Genomic DNA, 18762 nt, shown 5'->3' on the forward strand with positions numbered 1-18762 from the left:
GTCGGCGAACCCGGAAGTAAGTAACTTCCGGGCACGCCGAAGAGTCCACCTGCCCGCCCACGTTTCTTACCCTGTTTTGACGAGTTCTGCGCTTCCACGCATGCGCAGGACGCATACAGCGCCTGCGCGATTCTCCAGGAGCAGCTGGAGCATCGCACAGACGCTAGTACGCATGCGTGCACTGCGCACGTGCACGAGGACGCCGCCGGCCCCGTTCCAACCGAACCGGTTGGAACGGGGCGAGAAACCCACGCCTGGAGTGAACCATGGATTTTTCCACAGAAGCATTTTTTAGCCTTAGTTTTACATAACACAGTGTTCATTATATTGAGAACTTCATTGAATGGATGGACATGATTATGAGTATTCTTCTTCTAAACTGTCTTCATCTTTTATCCCACTTCATTTGCACTGTACTTGATGAAGCTTGACTAGGCTGATCTGAGCAAGCTACAGCCTATAGATACAGGTAGTCTGTGACTTACAACCATTTGTTTAGTAACTGTTTGAAGTTTACCACTGCGCTGAAAAAAGTGACTTTTGACCATTTTTCACACTTAAAAAGGTTCCCGCATCTCCATGGTTACATGATCGAAATTTGGATGCTTAGCAACTGGTACTTATTTATTGCAGTATCCCAGTGTGTTTGTCTGTGTGTGTGTGTGTGTGTGTGTGTGTGTGATGAGACCACTTTTTACAACCTCCTGACAACCAAAGTCAATGGGGAAGCCAGATTCACTTCGCAACCTTGTTACTAACTTAACAACTACAGTGCTTCACTTAACAAATGTGGCAATAAAAAAAAGTCAAAACTCACTTAATAACTCTTTTGCTTAGCAACAGAAATTTTGGGCAAAATTGTGGTTGTAGGTCGAGGGCTATCTATAGCTGCCTATTTTTTTTATGAATTACAGTAAATGCCATAAAATAAACACTGATCAGGAAAAAAAAAACCTCTGCCTACTTATTGAGCAAAAGGATCTTGCACATTTTGACACATTTGTGGAACGGTGTTGAAGAGAGCTCCACAGTTCAGCATATGGTTCACCAATCTGCTTCTTCCATTGAGATAAATTAGACAGCTGCTTAAAAAGGTGGCTTGCCAAATGCACGGAAAAGATTCTATGTCTGCAACATTGGAGACAGACTTTGAGTGGCTGTAGAACCCAATGTACAAATAAATCTGCAAATGGGTTGTATTTGATCAGTTGTGGATAGAACACTGCAACTCTGCTTTTCCCACTGTGTTAAGAGCCTTGTCTTTTGTTGGGTAGTTTGTCTGGAAATCGATTTTTCTAACTAGATTGTTTGGAAAAAGAAAACCACTGAAACGAGGTTTAATGTGACACTGAGGTTTTCCTATACCTTATTGCTTGAGAGTCCTATTTCGGGTTTTTCCTTGAAATGTATTTGAACTTCATTCAAGAAAAATAGCTTAGTTTTGGTATTTTCTGTTACACATCTTTCTGCTACGTTCTTCAGTTTCCATGGCTGCCTGACGTTCTTGATCTGAAAGACTGGGAGGAGTTATTTTGGGTTACATTAGAAGTAAGGGAGGCTTGCAAACCAGTGGTAAAATTCAATTTTTTTTTACTACCGGTTCTGTGGGCATGGCTTGGTGGGCGTGGCAGGGGAAGGATACTGCAAAATCCCTATTCCCTCCTCATTCTGGGGCTAGCCAGAGGTGGTATTTGCCGGTTTTCCAAACTACTCAAAATTTCTGCTACCGGTTCTCCAGAACCTGTGAGGACCTGCTGATTTTCACCCCTGCTGCAAACCTTTGATGGATAATTGTAAAATGAAAGACAGGCTATTCACATATACCCTTCACCACACCAAACTCCTCTTATGCCAGTAACCAGGGTGCTGGCTTGTCCTTTAACAAAGAAATTTCAAAAGTAAATCCTCCTTCATCAAATTGAATTAAAATGTGGAAAAATGCATCTTTTCTACAATTCGTGTTCAGTTTGACAGCATATGCACACAATGGCAGTTGTGGCACCAACTGCAACTTGGTGTTGCAGTTTTAAATATAATGTCTGGATGTTGTGGGAAGATTTTATTGCCAATGTAATTGTTCTCAAAAGAGGGCCAACATGGATAAGCTGAAATATGTAGCTACAGGTTTTGTGAATATTAGCTCTTGCCTTTTTCCTTTTACATTTTTTTTCTTTTCATGAAGACAGTGGTAAGGCTCTGCCTCCCCTACCTCCCCTGACTGCACGTCACTGGGTTCAAACAACCATTATTTTGATAATGGTGGATGAGGAATGAGAGAAAGAAGCTGTGATGAATTGATCTTGCTCAACAAACACTTTGAATCTCTTGCTATCCTCATTTTCCTGCTGCAACCTTTTACATTAATCAACAAAGGTTTTTCTTTTCCCTTCCTTCAGCAGGAACAGGATGCACATTTTCCACACAAGACTAATCCACAAGATTCTTTAGATGGGCTAGACAGAATCCAACATATCTGAAGGAATTTGAGGCATAAAATGGTTGCAGCAATTATTTGGGATACATATTGCATGGTGATTGAGACCATAAGCTACATCATTTTTACTCAAGTGCTTACCTTTTATATAAATGTGTCTTGAGAGTTGCCATAAGTTCCTTGAATGGAAAGAATTGGGATGGAAAGAGAAGAGAGCCCTAGTCCTTCCATTGTTCTATTCCATTATTCCAGGGGCAGTCACTGCAAATGTTTGGCTTGAGGGTGTGTGAGGGACAGCAATCTATTACAAGCAGAATTTTAATCATCCTTCATATACTTTAGAGATTCACTACATTGATTATGCGATAATACTATCAAACATCCACATCTGCTTATCCCAGGTCCTTGGGAAGGACTCAATAGATGGATAAAAATGCTAAATCCACGGTGAATATTTGGCTGACTGTGACAAATCATAATAGCATATCTTCCCAAAGGTGCTTTTTCAAGAGGCAACTGGACTTTCTGGTTTTTCTTTGGAAATGTTTTGCTTCCCTCTAAGAAGCTTCTTCAGTTCCGACTGGATGGTGGTGGGGAATGGAATAAATCCAGTCAGAGCTGAAGAAGCTTCTTGGATGAGAAGCGAAACGTCTTCAAAGTAAAACCAGAAAGTCCAGTTGCCTCTTGAAAAAAAAAGCATCTTGACCTGGATGACTGAGAATCTCCATAGACATAATAGCCGGCACCTTATGATGTCCTAGGTTTTGGGGAAGAACTTGATGGGTATGAAAGCCAATCACCAGCTAAAGAACTGGCAGGGGGACTTCAGATTGTTGTGAAGAGATAATAACAACTTAGCAATTTATAAATATGTATGCCATCCGACTCTCACTGACTCTGGGCATCTGACAACAATCAAAGAAATTACAATGAAAATCAATAAAAGGTGGCAAGTGTGACAGGCCAGATGATATCAAGGGATCTCTCCTTTCCAAAAGGCCTGGGTGAAGAGCCAAGGCTTCATTGCTCTTCTGGGAAAATGTTCCAGTGAATGTTACAGCATCTATTTCCAGGGAGACATACATGTTGAATTGCTGCCTGCTACAGCAATAAGATTAGTGACATTTCATTGTCATGCAATCAATTGTTGTTTCCTCTTTTGTTACTTCATCAAATGCTGGGTTGTAAACACCAGGAGGGCAAAGACACTTGAATCAACCCAGGGGTGGTATTCAGCCGGTTCGGACCGGTTCGAGTGAACCGGATATTAATTTTAATCTGGTTCGCGGAACTGGTAGTTGCAAGGATTAGCTGACTCGACCTTCCCCACCCCACCTCTCCCAGGAGTTTCCACGCAGACTTTTCGATTCAAGGTAAGTGCAGGGCCTGTGCAGAGTCTCTGGGAGGGTGAAAAACGGGCCTACTGAAAGTACCGGATGTCCGGAAACACATCTGTTTTGGTCCTCCGGAGCCTGGAGGAGGCTGTTTTTGCTCTCGCCGGAGGCTTGAGGAAAGCCTCTGGAGCCCGGGGAAGGTAAAAACATCCCTCCCCACCATGGTGCAGGAAGCCGACTAACCCATGCCCCCATGGCCACGCCCACACAGCAACCGGGAGAGAGCCATTTGCTAAAATTTTCAATCCCACCCCTGCATCAACCCTATTGATGAGTGTTGTTATTAGTATAGATAATTGATTATTAAAAGGCCCAAATGAACTACAGGTAGTTCTCCACTTACAACAATTTGTTTAGTGACCGAAGTTACAACAGCACTGAAAAAAAAGTGACTTACGGCTATTTCACACTTATAACCATAGCAGCATTCCCGTGGTCATGTGATTTATATTCGGATGCTTGACAAGTGGTTAATATTTATGACTGTCGCAGTGGGCCCGGAGTCAGCTGACAAGCAAACTCAATGGGGAAGCCGGATTCTCTTCCCAACGGTGTTACTAATTTAACAACTGCAGTGATTCACTTAACTAAACGTGGTGAGAAAAGTCATAAAATGGAGCACTTAACAAATTTCTCACTTAACAACATAAATTTTAGGCTCAATTATTGTAGTAAACTCAAGGACTACCTATATTTTCCAAAAGATCATCAGGGCTGAGAGATTGTTGCATTCTCCAGTAGATGGCAGTGCTGTGTTTTGTTTTGTTTTTAAATAGAAGTGGTATAAACCAAGCCTATATAACCTTGTTTCAATTAATTTTCTTCTCTCCATTGGGGTACACAATCTTCCAAGTCTTCCTTCAGCCAGCCCAGAGGATTCTCCTGAGAAAGTAAAGGAAGTTATGGAGGAAATCAGCTCATTTTTTACATGCACCTTTCTCCTCAGCATGGGCTGAAAGGAAAACCTCAAGAACTTATGTGAAAAGCCCCAGGGATACATTAAGCAGGGCCCCTAGGTTAAATTTACAAACAGAGAGTTGGCAGCTGTTCTGTAAGCAAGCCAGAAAGAAGATTTGATCCCAGGTCTTGAGGGTGTCCACGGCCATATCAGCCTTTTCTTCACTCTTGAGATAAGATGTACCAGGTTTCACTCTGACAGTTCCACTCCTGGCCCCTTGGTCTTTAATCAGGGGAGTAGGATAAAGTCACTGGCTTCATACACTACATATTGTTTGCACTGCACATCTATCCGGTCAAGCTAGTGTTGGAAGAAATGTCCTTCTTGGTTCAGTTCCAAGTGGGGGAAAAGACACTGGAGACATGGAGGCTGCTTGGAAAGATGGTTTTAATGGTGGACAGGACCACGTGGCTTGAGGTCCTGGGGAAAAAGGTGATTCCATGCTTCAAGCTGTTGGGTGAAGAAGAAAAGAGGCAGAGATGCTGAAAGTACCTGGTTTTATGCCCTCTCTGGGCTTTGAACCTGAGCTTGTATTCTGATTGGTTGTCAGACTCCCATGGGGCCATACAGGGCAACTCTGTAGGCTGTATTTTGAGTCCAGGTTTGGTTGAGCATTGCTTCTTTCCAGGTGCCCTGTGGTGAGATGGGTAAAAGGCAAATACTATCATGCCTTAATCCCATCACCTTGGAGCTGAAGGAGAGAGGTCTTTGTTATGTAGAATAGATTGGTTCAGGCCTTTTAATGGCCCATTGACAAAGGTGGGGGCTATGAAGAATGAGTCTATTTCCTGCCTAAAAACATGTTTCTCCATTTCTTATCCAGGGAAATATAATATTCTGCCTTTTCAATATTTCCCAGGATATTTCATTCTTCTAGGAGAGTTTAAAAAAAAAACTTTCTACAATGGTTTAATGATGGACAGGACCACATGGTTTGAGATCCTGGGCAAAAGAAAAAAGGGAAGAGATGCTGAGAGTGCCTAGGTTTTATGCCCTCTGTTGGGCTTTGAATTTGAGCTAGTGTTCTGATTGGTTGTCAGACTCCCATGGGGCCATGCAGGGGTAACATTGTAGGTTGTCTGTGTCCCAGGCTTGGTTGAGCCTTGCTGGGTGATGTTGCAATGAAGGGGCTTTGAGCAATTCCTACTATGGCTTTGCCTGAAGGAGGTAGATCTTTGTTATGTAGAATAGACTGACATAGGCCTTAATGGCCCATTAACAAAGGTGGGTGGGTGGGGGCCAGGGGAGGGTTCCTGCCAGTTCTAACCTCTTCTATAGAAGAGGTTCCACAAATCTACCGTGCCGTTTAGAACCGGTTCCAGCTCCCTCCCCCCACCCATCTGCACATCATCAAGATGAAGAGTGAGAGGAGGAATTCTGGGAGTTGAAGACCACAAGTCTTAAAGCTGTCAAGTTTGAAAACCCCTGGTGGTTTTTTTGAAAGGATTAGGGGTGCAAGGGTCTTGTAACTTGACAGCTTTAAGACTTGTGTGCTTCAATGCCAGAGTTCCTGAGCCAACATTTTGGTTGCTAAGCAAGAGCATTGTTAAGTGAGTTTCACCACATTTTACATGTTGGCCATGCCCACCCAGTCACATGGCTGGCAAGCCACTCCCACCCAGTCACATGGCAGGCAAGCCACTCCTACCCAGTCACATGGCCAGCAAGCCACTCCCACAAAGCAGGCCACACCTACAGAAGAGTTTCTAAAAAAATTTGAAACCCGCCACTGGTGGGGGCTGAGTTTCTTCCTCCCTTTTAGGGGAAATATTCTGCCCTTTTAATATTTCCTAAAATCTCTCATTTTTCTAGGAGAGGGGTCAATGCTAACTTCCTACACTAACATTAGGCATCTCGCCCTACAAACATGGGCGAACATACTGTGAACATTGGATTTGTATTTATAGAGGATCCAATAACATCTGCAGCTTTCCTTGACTTACTACTCAAAGACAACTTTGAGTTGCCCTTTAGAATTTCTAGAAACAATCAGAATTGTGTAGCCTTTGCAATTGTTTTCACTTGGAACTCACCGGGAATGTGCATGGTTCAAAAAGGATTTGAAAGAAGTTCTTGGGGACATTGTGTGAGTACAAGCACACAGCATCCCTCTGTTAATGTAAGCAGCCTTTCTTTTTCATACTTTTTCATGAGCTGATGAAATATTGTTGCTACGAAGAATCCACTTAAATCAAAATGATTGGGCCCCTTTTTCTCAGGTTCATAAAATCATAGACTCGGATTGCAAAGTTATAGAGTTGAAAGGAGATACCAGGAGCATCCAATCCAACACCCCTGTGGAAATTTGGAAAAAAACCCACCAGTTTATTGCAGAGAGGAATTGCGCTCATGGGAGAGGCAAGGCGTATCTTCCAAAACATGTTGATTATGTGCACAGAAAGCTCTTCTTATTGCTTCTTATCTCCAGTTCAGAGAGACACTTGGCAGCAGAGAAAGTCTTCCAGAATTTAACAAGGGATCTGGAAGGCATCAACTGGACTTGCCAATGGGACATTGGTGTTCCTTGTGCCTTACAGAACATATGCTTTACTTACACGTTGCCAAGTAAATCAGGAAAAAGTTCTGCTTGCTTGGGATTCTGTATGACTAAAGCAAGACTGATGAGCTAGTAAAGGCAATGACCTATGTCTGTTCTTAAAACAGCTTTCCTTAACTCAGCATTTGCTGATGTATGGGAATTCCCAGAATTCTCATAAAATATGGGCTACAATAGTTGTGACTTCTGGGGAAATTTACATATTTTAATCCCAATGTGTCTCAAGAACAAGAGTTAAGAAACGTTGATTTAAAGCAAATAATGGATGGAAAGGACGTTTTCTCATTGGTAGGTAGTGATTTTTCTAAACAAAAATTATAATAGATGTTACCAATCACATTATTATTTGCCCAGTGAAAGCAACAGTGGGTTGGATCTTTCATATAGTTGCCTCTGCCAATCCAGCCATGGGGGGTGGGGGAGGGAGGAATGAAAATAATTTTAGCTTTTCTTTGTTCTTAAGAACTTGATAGTCTTTGAACGTAGAGCCATTTGAAATCAATGTGAGGCCATTATCTAAAGTTTATAAAGTTTATCAATAGATAGATGAAAGATTATGATAATAGATAGGTAGGTAGGTAGCTAAAGAGAAGAAAAAAATTAGGAAAACTGATAATAATATGTAGGAATTATACACCTCAAAAGACAATATAGGTAGTTATGCTTTATTTAGTGTGATGCTGGATTTTAATGAATGTGCAGTTTCTTCTCTGCATACCAAAAGGATCTTAAGAATTTCTAAATTCTTATAGGGCATTTGTGGAAAAGGAACCCATAATTGGTTATAAGAAAATAAACTTACCCAGAATCATAAGTCTGGGTGAACAAATACAGTTGATAAAATAATATGCATGGGGACATGAGATCAGGGAAAAGGATTCCAGACCCTAAAGTCATCATTCAGTGATATTGATAGACTCTAAATAATGTAGTACAGTTTGGAATGATGAATAAAATTTCATTTTGATCCAACTGTTTTGGAAACACAACCAGAAATTTGCATAGAGGCCATTTCTATGATCTAAATAGATCTGAGCTCACACTAAGAAGAAGGAACAAAGCTACATTAGGTCATATGGTTTATTGTAAAAGTTTATTGAAAATCTGTTGGTTGGTTGATTGATTGATTAGATTTGTAAGGTCTCCCAATTAAGAAACAAACTGTAAGAAGCAAGGATTTTGTTTTCTCAGCAATAAGTCCAAATGCTTATGTCATAGATAGAATATCTGTAGTTTCAGCCACAAAATATGTCTGGCTGTCACAACTGTTGTGCTAGTTGGGTTCCTGCTGTCATTAGTGGCAGGAAGTTAAACAACTGGATCCCACCCAGTGTCTTGATCCAGATCTCTTTGTTGATGGGACACAGTCATACTGCTATATTCCCACTGCTAATGGAAGAGATATATGTAGCAATAACATGTAATTGATTATAGGCAGTCCTCAACTTACAGCTATTTGTTCATTCAAAGTTACAAAGGCACTGATGGTGACTTATGACTGTTTTTCATACTTATGACTGTTGAAGCATGCTTTGTCAGATTCCAAGTAATGCATCTATCACAAATTGAACTCCGAGGCATTTCGTTTCTCAAAGTAAAAATTTATTTAGATACACCATATTGGCACTAACTGGTGGAAAGCCAGTATTGAATTTCCCGGGCTTTTCACCACAATATAAGTTTCAGATTCTCAAGTTTCCAAAATGAACTGTCAGATTGTCCAACCAAGATGGGAGCAGGTTGCTTGGTGACTTCTCCTGTCACCCAGCCATTGGAATGTCCTTGACTCATTGGCTAGGTATGATGTTATGACTGAAGGGTCTATCTCAGTGGTGGGACTCAATTTTTTTTACTAAAGGTTCTGTGGGCATGGCTTGGCTTGGTGGGCATGGCAGGGGAAGGATACTGTAAAATCTCCATTCCCTCCCCACTCCAGGAGAAAGTTACTGCAAAATCCCCATTCCCTCCCAATCACCTGGGACTTGGCAGGCAGAGGATAGATGGAGGTGGGGTCAGTCAGAGGTGGTATCTACCAGTTCTCTGAACTACTCAAAATTTCTGCTACTGGTTCTCCAGAACCGGTCAGAATCTGCTGAATACCACCTTTGGTCTATCCTCCTTCAGCTCAACTATGTCAAACTGAATTCCTATTAGAATACCCAAAGATGCAAACAATCCCACATCCAAACCTTGTGGTCTTGTAACTAAAATTTAGACGTGTGGCACCCAGAGGTGGGTTCCTACCAGTTTGCACCTATTCGGTAGAACCGGTTCGTCAAATCTACCGAACCGGTTAGAAGAGGCTCCACCAGTGGACCCGGAAAGCAGGCTACACCTACAGAAGAGGTTCCAAAATTTTTTGAAACCCACCACTGGTCCTTGGATATGATTATTCTACACTATCATGCTCATATTTATAAAACTCAGTGCCTCTGTGAAAGGTAAGGATGACTACTGCGTTTGTGGTGCAATCAGAACATTGCTTGTGTTGAAGTTGTTTTAACGCAAACCAAAGATGCCTTTTAAAAAACAAGTTTACATCATATTCTTATGCATGCCAGTGCTGTGTGTGAGGTAATTTAAAGTGGTTCTGACAGGTGTCATCGGCATCTTCATATCCGGTCACATGGGCAGCAAGCCACTCCCACAAAGGAGGCCACACCCACAGTAGGTTCGAACAATTTTTGAAACCCACCACTGGTGGCACCTGATATATATTTATGATGGGTTGCAGTATCCTGGGGTCATATGATCACTTTTTATGGCCTTCTGAGAAGCAAAGTCAGTGAGGAAGTCAGATTCACTTAACAACAGTTACTAACTTAACAATTGCAGTGATTCACTTAATAACTGTGGCAAGGAAGGTCGTAAAATAGGCAAAATTCACTTAAGAATTGTTAAAGCAACAGGAATCTTGGGCTCAGTTGTGGTCATAAATCTTTATGAAAGAGAGACAAAGTGTAGGAAAACATGCTATCTATGCCCATCAATGGATATATGAGTATGGTGTTCTGACCTAGGCTTCCCAAGAACATGAAACAAACTCCTTGTCCTGACAAAAATCCCTTTTATTAATTTACTGTGAATTCTTCTAATTCACATCCAACAAAGTCTTTCAAGGGAGGATTTGCAGTCACAGACCTTATCTGGTTTGGAGAGCTGCCAAGCTGATATCTTCAGAACCTGGCAAAGAGTCTCGGAGAGTCACGAACCAATTAAGTTAACTAATTGTCTCCTGCAAACTCCACTCCTCTTTTGCTCCTCTTCTATTTCCTCTGGGTGGGTCCATTCATCGTCTACCTGTGGCCTTACTCCCAAGTCAACCCCTATTTTTTAGCTGTTCCCTTCATGTGGCAACTCTGCGCATGCGCACAATGAAAACAGGCTCCAGCTGTTCATCTGCCTCACTGATATCTGACTCTGAAGGCAGCTGATAACTGGCATACGGCTCTGGCCCTCTCTCTGCCTCTGACACAGAGCCCTCATCAGAGCCTTCCGCAGACTGCAGGACTGACCCATGTTCCTCCCCAACCTCCTCACTGTCCGAATCTGCTGCCAGTTCTGCTGGTGGGCCAAAACATATGGGCATGAGAGCAGCTGCATGCAAGCCTCCTTTCAAATCCCCTCCAGCTTCTTTTGCAGCTTTGAGGGCCAAAGAGAGCACTTGATAATTTCACTGGTTTACATCCAAATATAAAGGTTCACCATGTCCTAGTCTACTAGATCTCCACTGGGAAGTCTCTGGCATGCTCTCTTTCACCTCCCTCCACCAGAGTGCTGGGCAAATAACCCAGCAATGTTGTTTGGCAGCAATGGGTGTTCCTTCCATTTTCTCTTCTCTTTTAATTAACATCCGAGATCTGATCTACTTGCTCTATAGAAGCTTTTCTAGAAGAGCGGTTCCACCCAATGAGATACACCTCTCCTTTGCAAAAGAGCCAGAACTGCTTCGAGAACCACACACGGTGATGCCACTCAAGCTTCCATTCCAAAAGGTGTGGTGCTCCCAGTTAACTCATCTGAGTTGACTGAACTTTTTTTTTTGGCAAGGCCTTTGAAACACCCAAAAGGCAAATGAAGCCTTAGTTAGCCAGACACCTGCTCGCTCTAGGCTAGCAATTAAAGAACACTGCAGGAATGCTTCCAAAAGCCAAGGAAATCAGGGTGGAAAGGCTAGACTGCAGAAGGCAGTGTGCCTAGCCAGGAATAGCCAAGAAGAAATCTAAAATAGGTTAGCTTTGTAATAAAGTCTGGCACCCCATCAGTCTGCAGCTAATATGCAGATACCACAACTTGTGGCAGATTGAGTACACTGAAATCGTTCCCATGATATGCAAGCTTGTTCTCCTGTTTTGCTCCCAAATTACAGCTGTGCTCAGCTCTCACTCTTGTAAGAGCTCCTCAGCTGGCCTTCTGCAATCATACATGTGATACTTTAAAAAATATGGATTTTATTTCCCGTTTTACTTTGCTTTTCCTTTTAGCTGCTTCAAATCCCCTGTGGATAGAAAGTCAGCCTCAAGTGAAATGTTAAAATAACCAAGCAAGTAGACAAACATTTGTGCCTGGTGTAACCATTTGTGGATCTCCCAATACATCCAGAGAAATTAAATAACAATAGCACTTAGACTTATCTACCACTTCATAGTGCTTTTACAGCCCTCTCTAAGCGGTTTACAGAGTCAGCATATTGCCCCCAACAATCATGGTCCTCATTTTACCCACCTCGGAAGAATGGAAGGCTGAGTCAACCTGAGCCGGTTAGATTTGAACTGCTGAACTGCAACTATCAGTCAGCTGAAGTAGCCTGCAGTACTGCATTCTAACCACTGCGCCACCTCAGCTCTAAAAACAAAAATAAATAAGTAGCAATAGCAATCCTAAAGGAAACCAACCCTGATTTTTCTTTGGAACGACATACTGAAGCTGAAGCTCCAATACTTTGGCTACCTAATAAAAAGAGAGGACTCATTGGAAAAAAAAAACTCCTGATGTTGGGAAATGTTGAAGGCAAGATGAAAAAGGGGATGACAGAGCCTGAGATGGATAGGCAGTGCCACTGATACAATGAACATGATTTGTGCAAACTCCAAGAGACAGTGGTGGGCAGGGGCCCTGGCATGCTATGGGCCATGGGGGTCACCAAAAAACAGACACAGCTTAGCAACTGAATAACTAAAAATAGCAATGCAGCCCATAGTTCCAGGACTTTATTATTGGTATTCAAACCGCCCAGTCAATGATTTGCAAATCAAAACAGCTGTCGACTTCTGCAGAGCTTCCTAATGCAGGGGTCTCCAACCTTGGCAACTTTAAGATTTGTGGACTTCCACTCCCCGAATTGTGGGAGTTGAAGTCCACAAGTCTAAAGTTGCCAAGGTTGGAGATCCATGTCCTAGTGCATGGTGATTGTTGAATTGCTATATAATCTTATCAGGGAAAGATGATACATTTTTTATAAATAAAGTCTCCGTTTGTCCACCGCACAACCCATCCAGCAAAGTTACCCAGATAATTTCCAATCATTTATTTCAGGCCTTTTAAGGTGTCAGGACTGTGTATTAAATCTGGAATACTTGGAGAAATGTCTCCCCCTCCCGCGCCCTATATGTTCCCAACGTCAAAACAGTGGCTTTGTTCTAGATTGGTAGAACTTTTCAATACAGCTGACACCATCATCATATGATGGTGGCACAATTTTCTCCACTGCTGCGTGGTGTGCCATGAAGAATTTGTCGGGGGCGGGGGGGAGGAGAAATGACAGTGATCTCATACCTCATCACCTTAGTTCTTACAACAATGCTGAGCATTGTCATTTTCAGCCTTGGACTAAACAAACCAGACTATCCCTATCAGTTCATCATTCAGTTCCCACAGAATTTTTTAAAAAAAGTTCTTCTTGCGTGTTTTCTACTACTGCTACCAAAGAGGCTAAAATAGAAATAAGAGTATTTTCCCAGAGATGCTCTTATGTCTAATCGCCTTTCTATATACTGCGGTAGATGATAACCTATTAGATATTCTCATTGCTAACTTTTGTTTTGTCTTTGAGGTTTCCTGATCAATACTTGAAAAAGAGGCCTTTGGGAACTCTGCCTAAGCTGGCCTGAGCTTTTAAAGAGTTTTTGTCCTCCCCAGGCTTCAGGAAAGTCTCTGGAGGCTGGGGAGGGCAAAAAACGGTCCCAACAGCCCAACCTGGGTCGTTGGGGCCGTTTTTCATCCTCCCCAGCCTCTGGAGGCTTTCCTGGAGCCTGGAGAGGGCAAAAATGGCCTCCCCTAGCCCTCTGGAAGGGCGAAAAATCAGTGGCCGACGTGTGCATGCACACAGGAGTTGACGGCTGCCACCAAATATGGCTCTGCGTGTCACATAGGTTCGCCATCACGGACCTAGGAGAAACAAATGCACAAAAACTTCCACACTAGCACATTCCAAGATTAAAGAGACATATGAATTATATTTAAATAGTATTTCAGTGCCAGTGCATAAATGTCGAAATATCTTTTTAGAGTTTCTGGTTCTATGATAACGCAACACTGGATTTGTGCAATAAGAGCATTCAAGGCTTTGGGTGGGGAGGTATGTATGGTTTGAAAAGCATTTTTCTATAACAGAATAAATGGTGCTTTTCTCAGGACAAGTCCAAATGCTATTTCCCGAAATGTATTTATTGGGATAGAGCAAGAGTGTCAAACTCAATTTTATTGAGGGCTGCATCAGGGTCGTGTTTGACCTGGGGGGGTGGGGAGGTCAGGGTGAACGTGGCCAGAATGGGCATGGCCAGCTTGACATCATGTCAAAGGTGCCAGTGGTAGCCTGAGGGCTCTGCCAGTGAAAACGTGCTCCCGAGCTCCATTTTTGGCTGCGACAGTTTCCTGCAACCCTCTGCCAGCAAAAATGGAGCTCAGGTGGTCCTCCCATGCTCCCTTTTTGCTGGCAGAGGCACCATGGGCCAATCCTTTGCTGTTTTGAGGCTGACCCTGTGGGCCAGATATAAACACCCAGTGGGCCGGATCCGACCCGAGCCTTGAGTTTGACACCCCTGGGATAGAGGGTCAACAGTATACCTGGGAAAGATATAGCTATCAAATCTTTGTTTAAAAAGTGTGTTGTTTGCATGTTAAATGTCATAAATCCATCAATTTGTTTTAAAATTTACTCAAGTATAAATGATACTGAATATCCTTAAATTTTATGTATACTCTTTATTGCATATTGTTGTTTTTCTTTAAAAAATGTACAGTCTTGCAACATACACATCGTTTCCTGCTAGCTAAAAACATCTGTGTATCTAAGATCCACTACATGGTTTGCTACTCCTAATCTACTTAGTATATTTCAGTTTACAAACTATCACTTTTTTTTCCTCTCTCTTTTTTGGCATTATTTTGTTTTAATTACACACCCAGGAGCAATGCAAAGAGGAAAATTATAATGAAAATAGAGTGGCTACTTCCACCAGCACCAGTCAAAAAATGTAATTTACAACAAATGGCACATGGGATTAACCTGTACATTTATTTAAGAAAACAAACAAGAACAAAAAAAAAACCCTCTCTCACACAAGCACAAAGAATTTGCAAATGCAGCCTTCCAAATAAGGCTTGTTGCAGATCAAGTTTAATTTGGAAGCACAAGGAATGGTTTTCACTGGATCCTTGCTTCCTTTGCTTTGTAATCCGTGCAGTAGAGATTGCGAGAAATCCAGGGAGATCCAGTAATCCAACCTACAAAACAGAAAACAACTTCCCCTTGAAGATATTTCTGACAGCACAACACAAATCAGTCAGCTGTCTCAATTTGATACTTGATGTACTAAATGCCAAAGAAGGTTTTTGGGTTGGTGTGGAGTGGGCAGGGGCAAAATCCTACAAGTGATGTGCTTGACTAATGAGCCCAGATTTATTCTGGATCCAAATAAAACATTGTCTTTCTTTTGACTGGCTTTGAACAGATCAGCATTGAGTATTACAGAGTTTTCAAGCCAGAACCAAAATTGCTGTTTCTTTAAAGAAGTATTTCTTAACTATTTTAAATCTAATTTTAAGGGCTTCTAATTTTAAGATTTAAGGGCTTCGACTCACAGAATTCATCCGCCAGCTGTAGGAGTTGAAGTCCACATATCTTAAAGTTGCCAAGGCTGGGAACTTTAAGGGCTTCCACTTTAATTTGCACTGCCTTTCACTTTCACCTTCTGACTAATCCCATCCAATTTACAGTAGGATGATTAAACAAGGTAAGCTGATAGGGATCCTCCCAAAATGAATGTGTGCCTATCTTACAGATGCACACAAATAACCTTGCTGAAAAAAATGGACAATAAGTAATTGTCCAGCTTGTTGTGTATTTCTGGATAACTCCACTGGAAAATCCAAACACTGCCTCAGCTGTGTCTACTCCATGTAAAAGGCTTCCTAATGGGAATGTGAATCAGTCCTGGGGGGTGGGGTGGAAGTGGGGGCTGGAAATAAAGGTACTCACTTTTCAGCAAGACACTTTCTATGGTCGTAGAAAGCGTGCCGAATTCTTAAATGCCTATTGGATTGCAGGGCTGGTCTTCACGAGGAGACTGAACGCTACAGCACTTTTCTGCTCGTTTTATATTCAAAATAATGCTGGCTTTGTCTTTATTCACGTTTCATTTCAATGCACCCTCTGATCTATCTGAGCTCTTTCTCATCCTCAACGCCCTAAAAATTGTATCTAACCCAATTTTCTTCCATCTATAAATACAATATATACATATAAAAGAGAGGCACTTTAGTTTTAAGTAACAGTTATGACCAACTTGGATGCTTTCTGCTGGAGCAAAGCTTTTGCTCAGCTGCTCTCTTCAAGGACTCAGATAATCAGCATTCTCACTCTGACTGTTTTGCAAGGTATTTGACGAGCCATCCAGGTGTACAGTTTATTGAAAAAGGCTGCAGTTTAAGAAAAATGACAGTTCAAAAAATAATAATACATGCACGTGCCTACATACCCACACGCACAAACAAACAGATCTCTCTGACAGCTCTCTGTGGTGTGATCTTCACAGCTTTCAGACTGCAAAAGGATCTGGGGATCCCGGCAACAAGAACTGTATTTTGTACAAACTAGTTTTTTTTTTAATACAAAACCGCACATTTCTTTTACAGTTCACATGAGGAAAAGTGCTATTCCAATTCCCCAATTCCCCACTTTTACTAGTTCCCTCCCACCCCCACAAAAAAAGTTTCAAACAGCATTAACTATCTAGTGCAAGGACAAAAAAAAATTAAAATAAAATAAACAAAATCCCTGTTCAATTTCAGATAACAATATGAGGATGGTTAAAAAAAAAAAGCCACGCAAGAGAAATCCCACAAATAAATAAAAGAGGGAAAAAAAGAGCAAAAAGTAACAGTCTTCAATATTCTCTATAAGATTAAGCCACGCTATAAAAAATTGGCATTTTAAAAACATCTTTCCAATTTCTTTGTATTACTATTGTTTTTAAATTATTAATTACTCCCTGAGCAATCTGATGTTTTTTTTTTGTTTTTGTTTTTTTGTGATTTTTTTTTAAAGATTTTGGATCAACATTTTTTATAGGTAGCTCTGCTTAACACTTCTGCAAGAAAAACATGAATAGCAATATAATTTTGAGGGAGGGGGGCGTTCCTGCTGCTCTGCATGACACATTTGGTCCTTAAATCTCTCTCCTCAGCTCTGGAGTTCATCAAAGCCTTTGACCAAAGCTGTTTCCTTTGGGACAAAGGGCAAACTTTGAAATAAGTTTTACCTATGCTTGTTCTGCAAACAAAGGCCTCTGTGTGCTGCCAATCAACCCAAGGCCATAGGATCATCAGGAGAGGACATGAACCTCACTGCTTACTTAGTAAGAGCCACCTTTATTTTTCATGGCAGCAATTCTCAGCTAAACTCTTAAAAAACTCGAGGCACTACATTCACTTGGTCCGCTCCTGGTACTGCTTGACTAAAAACTTAGCTCTTTAAACTTTCGTGGGCACCTATGGAGGATTACATATAGTGCCCAATATCTGCAGGTATGCCCCCAATCCCCCCCTCCCCAAGGCTCTTCTGGAATCACTGCTGATTAGACAACTGTTACAAAACGGAACTGGCCCAGAGTAATTTCTGACCTACATTTACAGAGAATATAGTTTGTCTTGCTGGACAGGGAATCAAAACAAAACAGAATGAACACATAGATTCTTGGATCCATTTTTCCCCCCAAAAGAGAGAGCCCTCCCCTCCCCAATTCCCCATTGGTCTTCAATAAGAAAACAAATTAATTCTATAGGTGCATTATTACAGTAATGAAAATCTCCTCAAGGAGTCCAAAAGTGCTGGGAAAGAATGAAAAAGAGAGATTAGGGAACAAAAGGAGCCAGCACAAGAATTACAAGGGATGTTCAAGTTTTAGGTAATAATAGACACAGAAGATAGTATTTTTCTTTTCTGAGCGATGCAGTTCAGGCTGAATAAGAAGAGTTTCTAATGGACTTTTTGCCACTGTATTCCCAGCAGTGATGAGTCACTCAAGGTAGGTCCATCCAGGTCAAGATGATCTTGGGTCACCCTGCACCTATTTCCCCCTCAGTATCGGCCTCAAAGACCCCAATAAGCCGAGCTGAATGTTATTATTCAGCCTCCCTCATCCCCCGCCCCCCCCCCGTTTCTGCCTCTTATCAGCCTCCCTCTCCAACGTTTGTGCTTTTGAAATGGAGAAGCTGCTTGTGGAATACCACTATAATCGGTAGAAAAGGGAACATTCGTTCAAGCAGTAGCAACCGTGCGTGCTTACAAGCGTCTCCACACACACCCTTTTGGTCTCCATCCACCCAAAGAGACTTGTATCTACAGCACATATACACCCACATATGCTTCCTTTAACACCCGCTCACGCAGACATGCGGGGTTGGGGAGGAAAGATGCCACTGTGTGACCACCAAGGCAGAAGGCAAAAAAAAAAGGGACCAGGTTTTACCAGATTATTGGTCAGGTTTCTTTTCTCCCCCTAACACTCTTTAAAAAGACGATGTTCAAAAGTTGAGTTTTGTGATGGGTCTCTCGCGACTCCCGTCTGCCAGCTGATTAGTGATGCGTTTGCGATTGCGCTTCAATTTAGAAAGGTCTTTGTCAAAGACTTCCCCGGACCTCAAAGCGGAGACCAGGTCATCAAACTCTCCACCTTCTTCACTGTTTTCTTTTGCCTTCCTAGCCTTGCGCTCCCTTTCTCGCTGTTCCTTGAGCTGAAAGAGAGGGAGGGGGGGGAAACAATTTTAGTTTCCACGTTGCAGCTATTGAAAATCCCAAGAAAGGCTGCACGTGATCTCACGTGTGTATGCGGGAAACAGTTCAGCTAGTGAAAGGCTGCACGTGATCTCACGTGTGTATGCGGGAAACAGTTCAGCTAGTGAAAGGCTGCATGTTCCA

General features: G+C 42.1%; 1 protein-coding gene across 2 annotated transcripts in view; it reads right to left on the minus strand.

Annotated features, from left to right (window-relative positions):
- Positions 1-14526: 14526 nt before the first annotated feature.
- Positions 14527-18762, minus strand: part of DAAM1 (dishevelled associated activator of morphogenesis 1) — a 159610-nt gene continuing 155374 nt past the window's right edge. For both annotated transcript variants that reach the window (XM_032235975.1, XM_032235982.1), the window contains one exon: positions 14527-18578. In XM_032235975.1, the coding sequence (XP_032091866.1) occupies positions 18369-18578 (210 nt within the window). In that variant the 3' untranslated portion in view covers positions 14527-18368. The remainder of the gene's footprint in view (positions 18579-18762) is intronic.

This window comes from Thamnophis elegans, chromosome 1 (assembly GCF_009769535.1).
Source record: "Thamnophis elegans isolate rThaEle1 chromosome 1, rThaEle1.pri, whole genome shotgun sequence".
Taxonomy (NCBI): domain Eukaryota; kingdom Metazoa; phylum Chordata; class Lepidosauria; order Squamata; family Colubridae; genus Thamnophis; species Thamnophis elegans.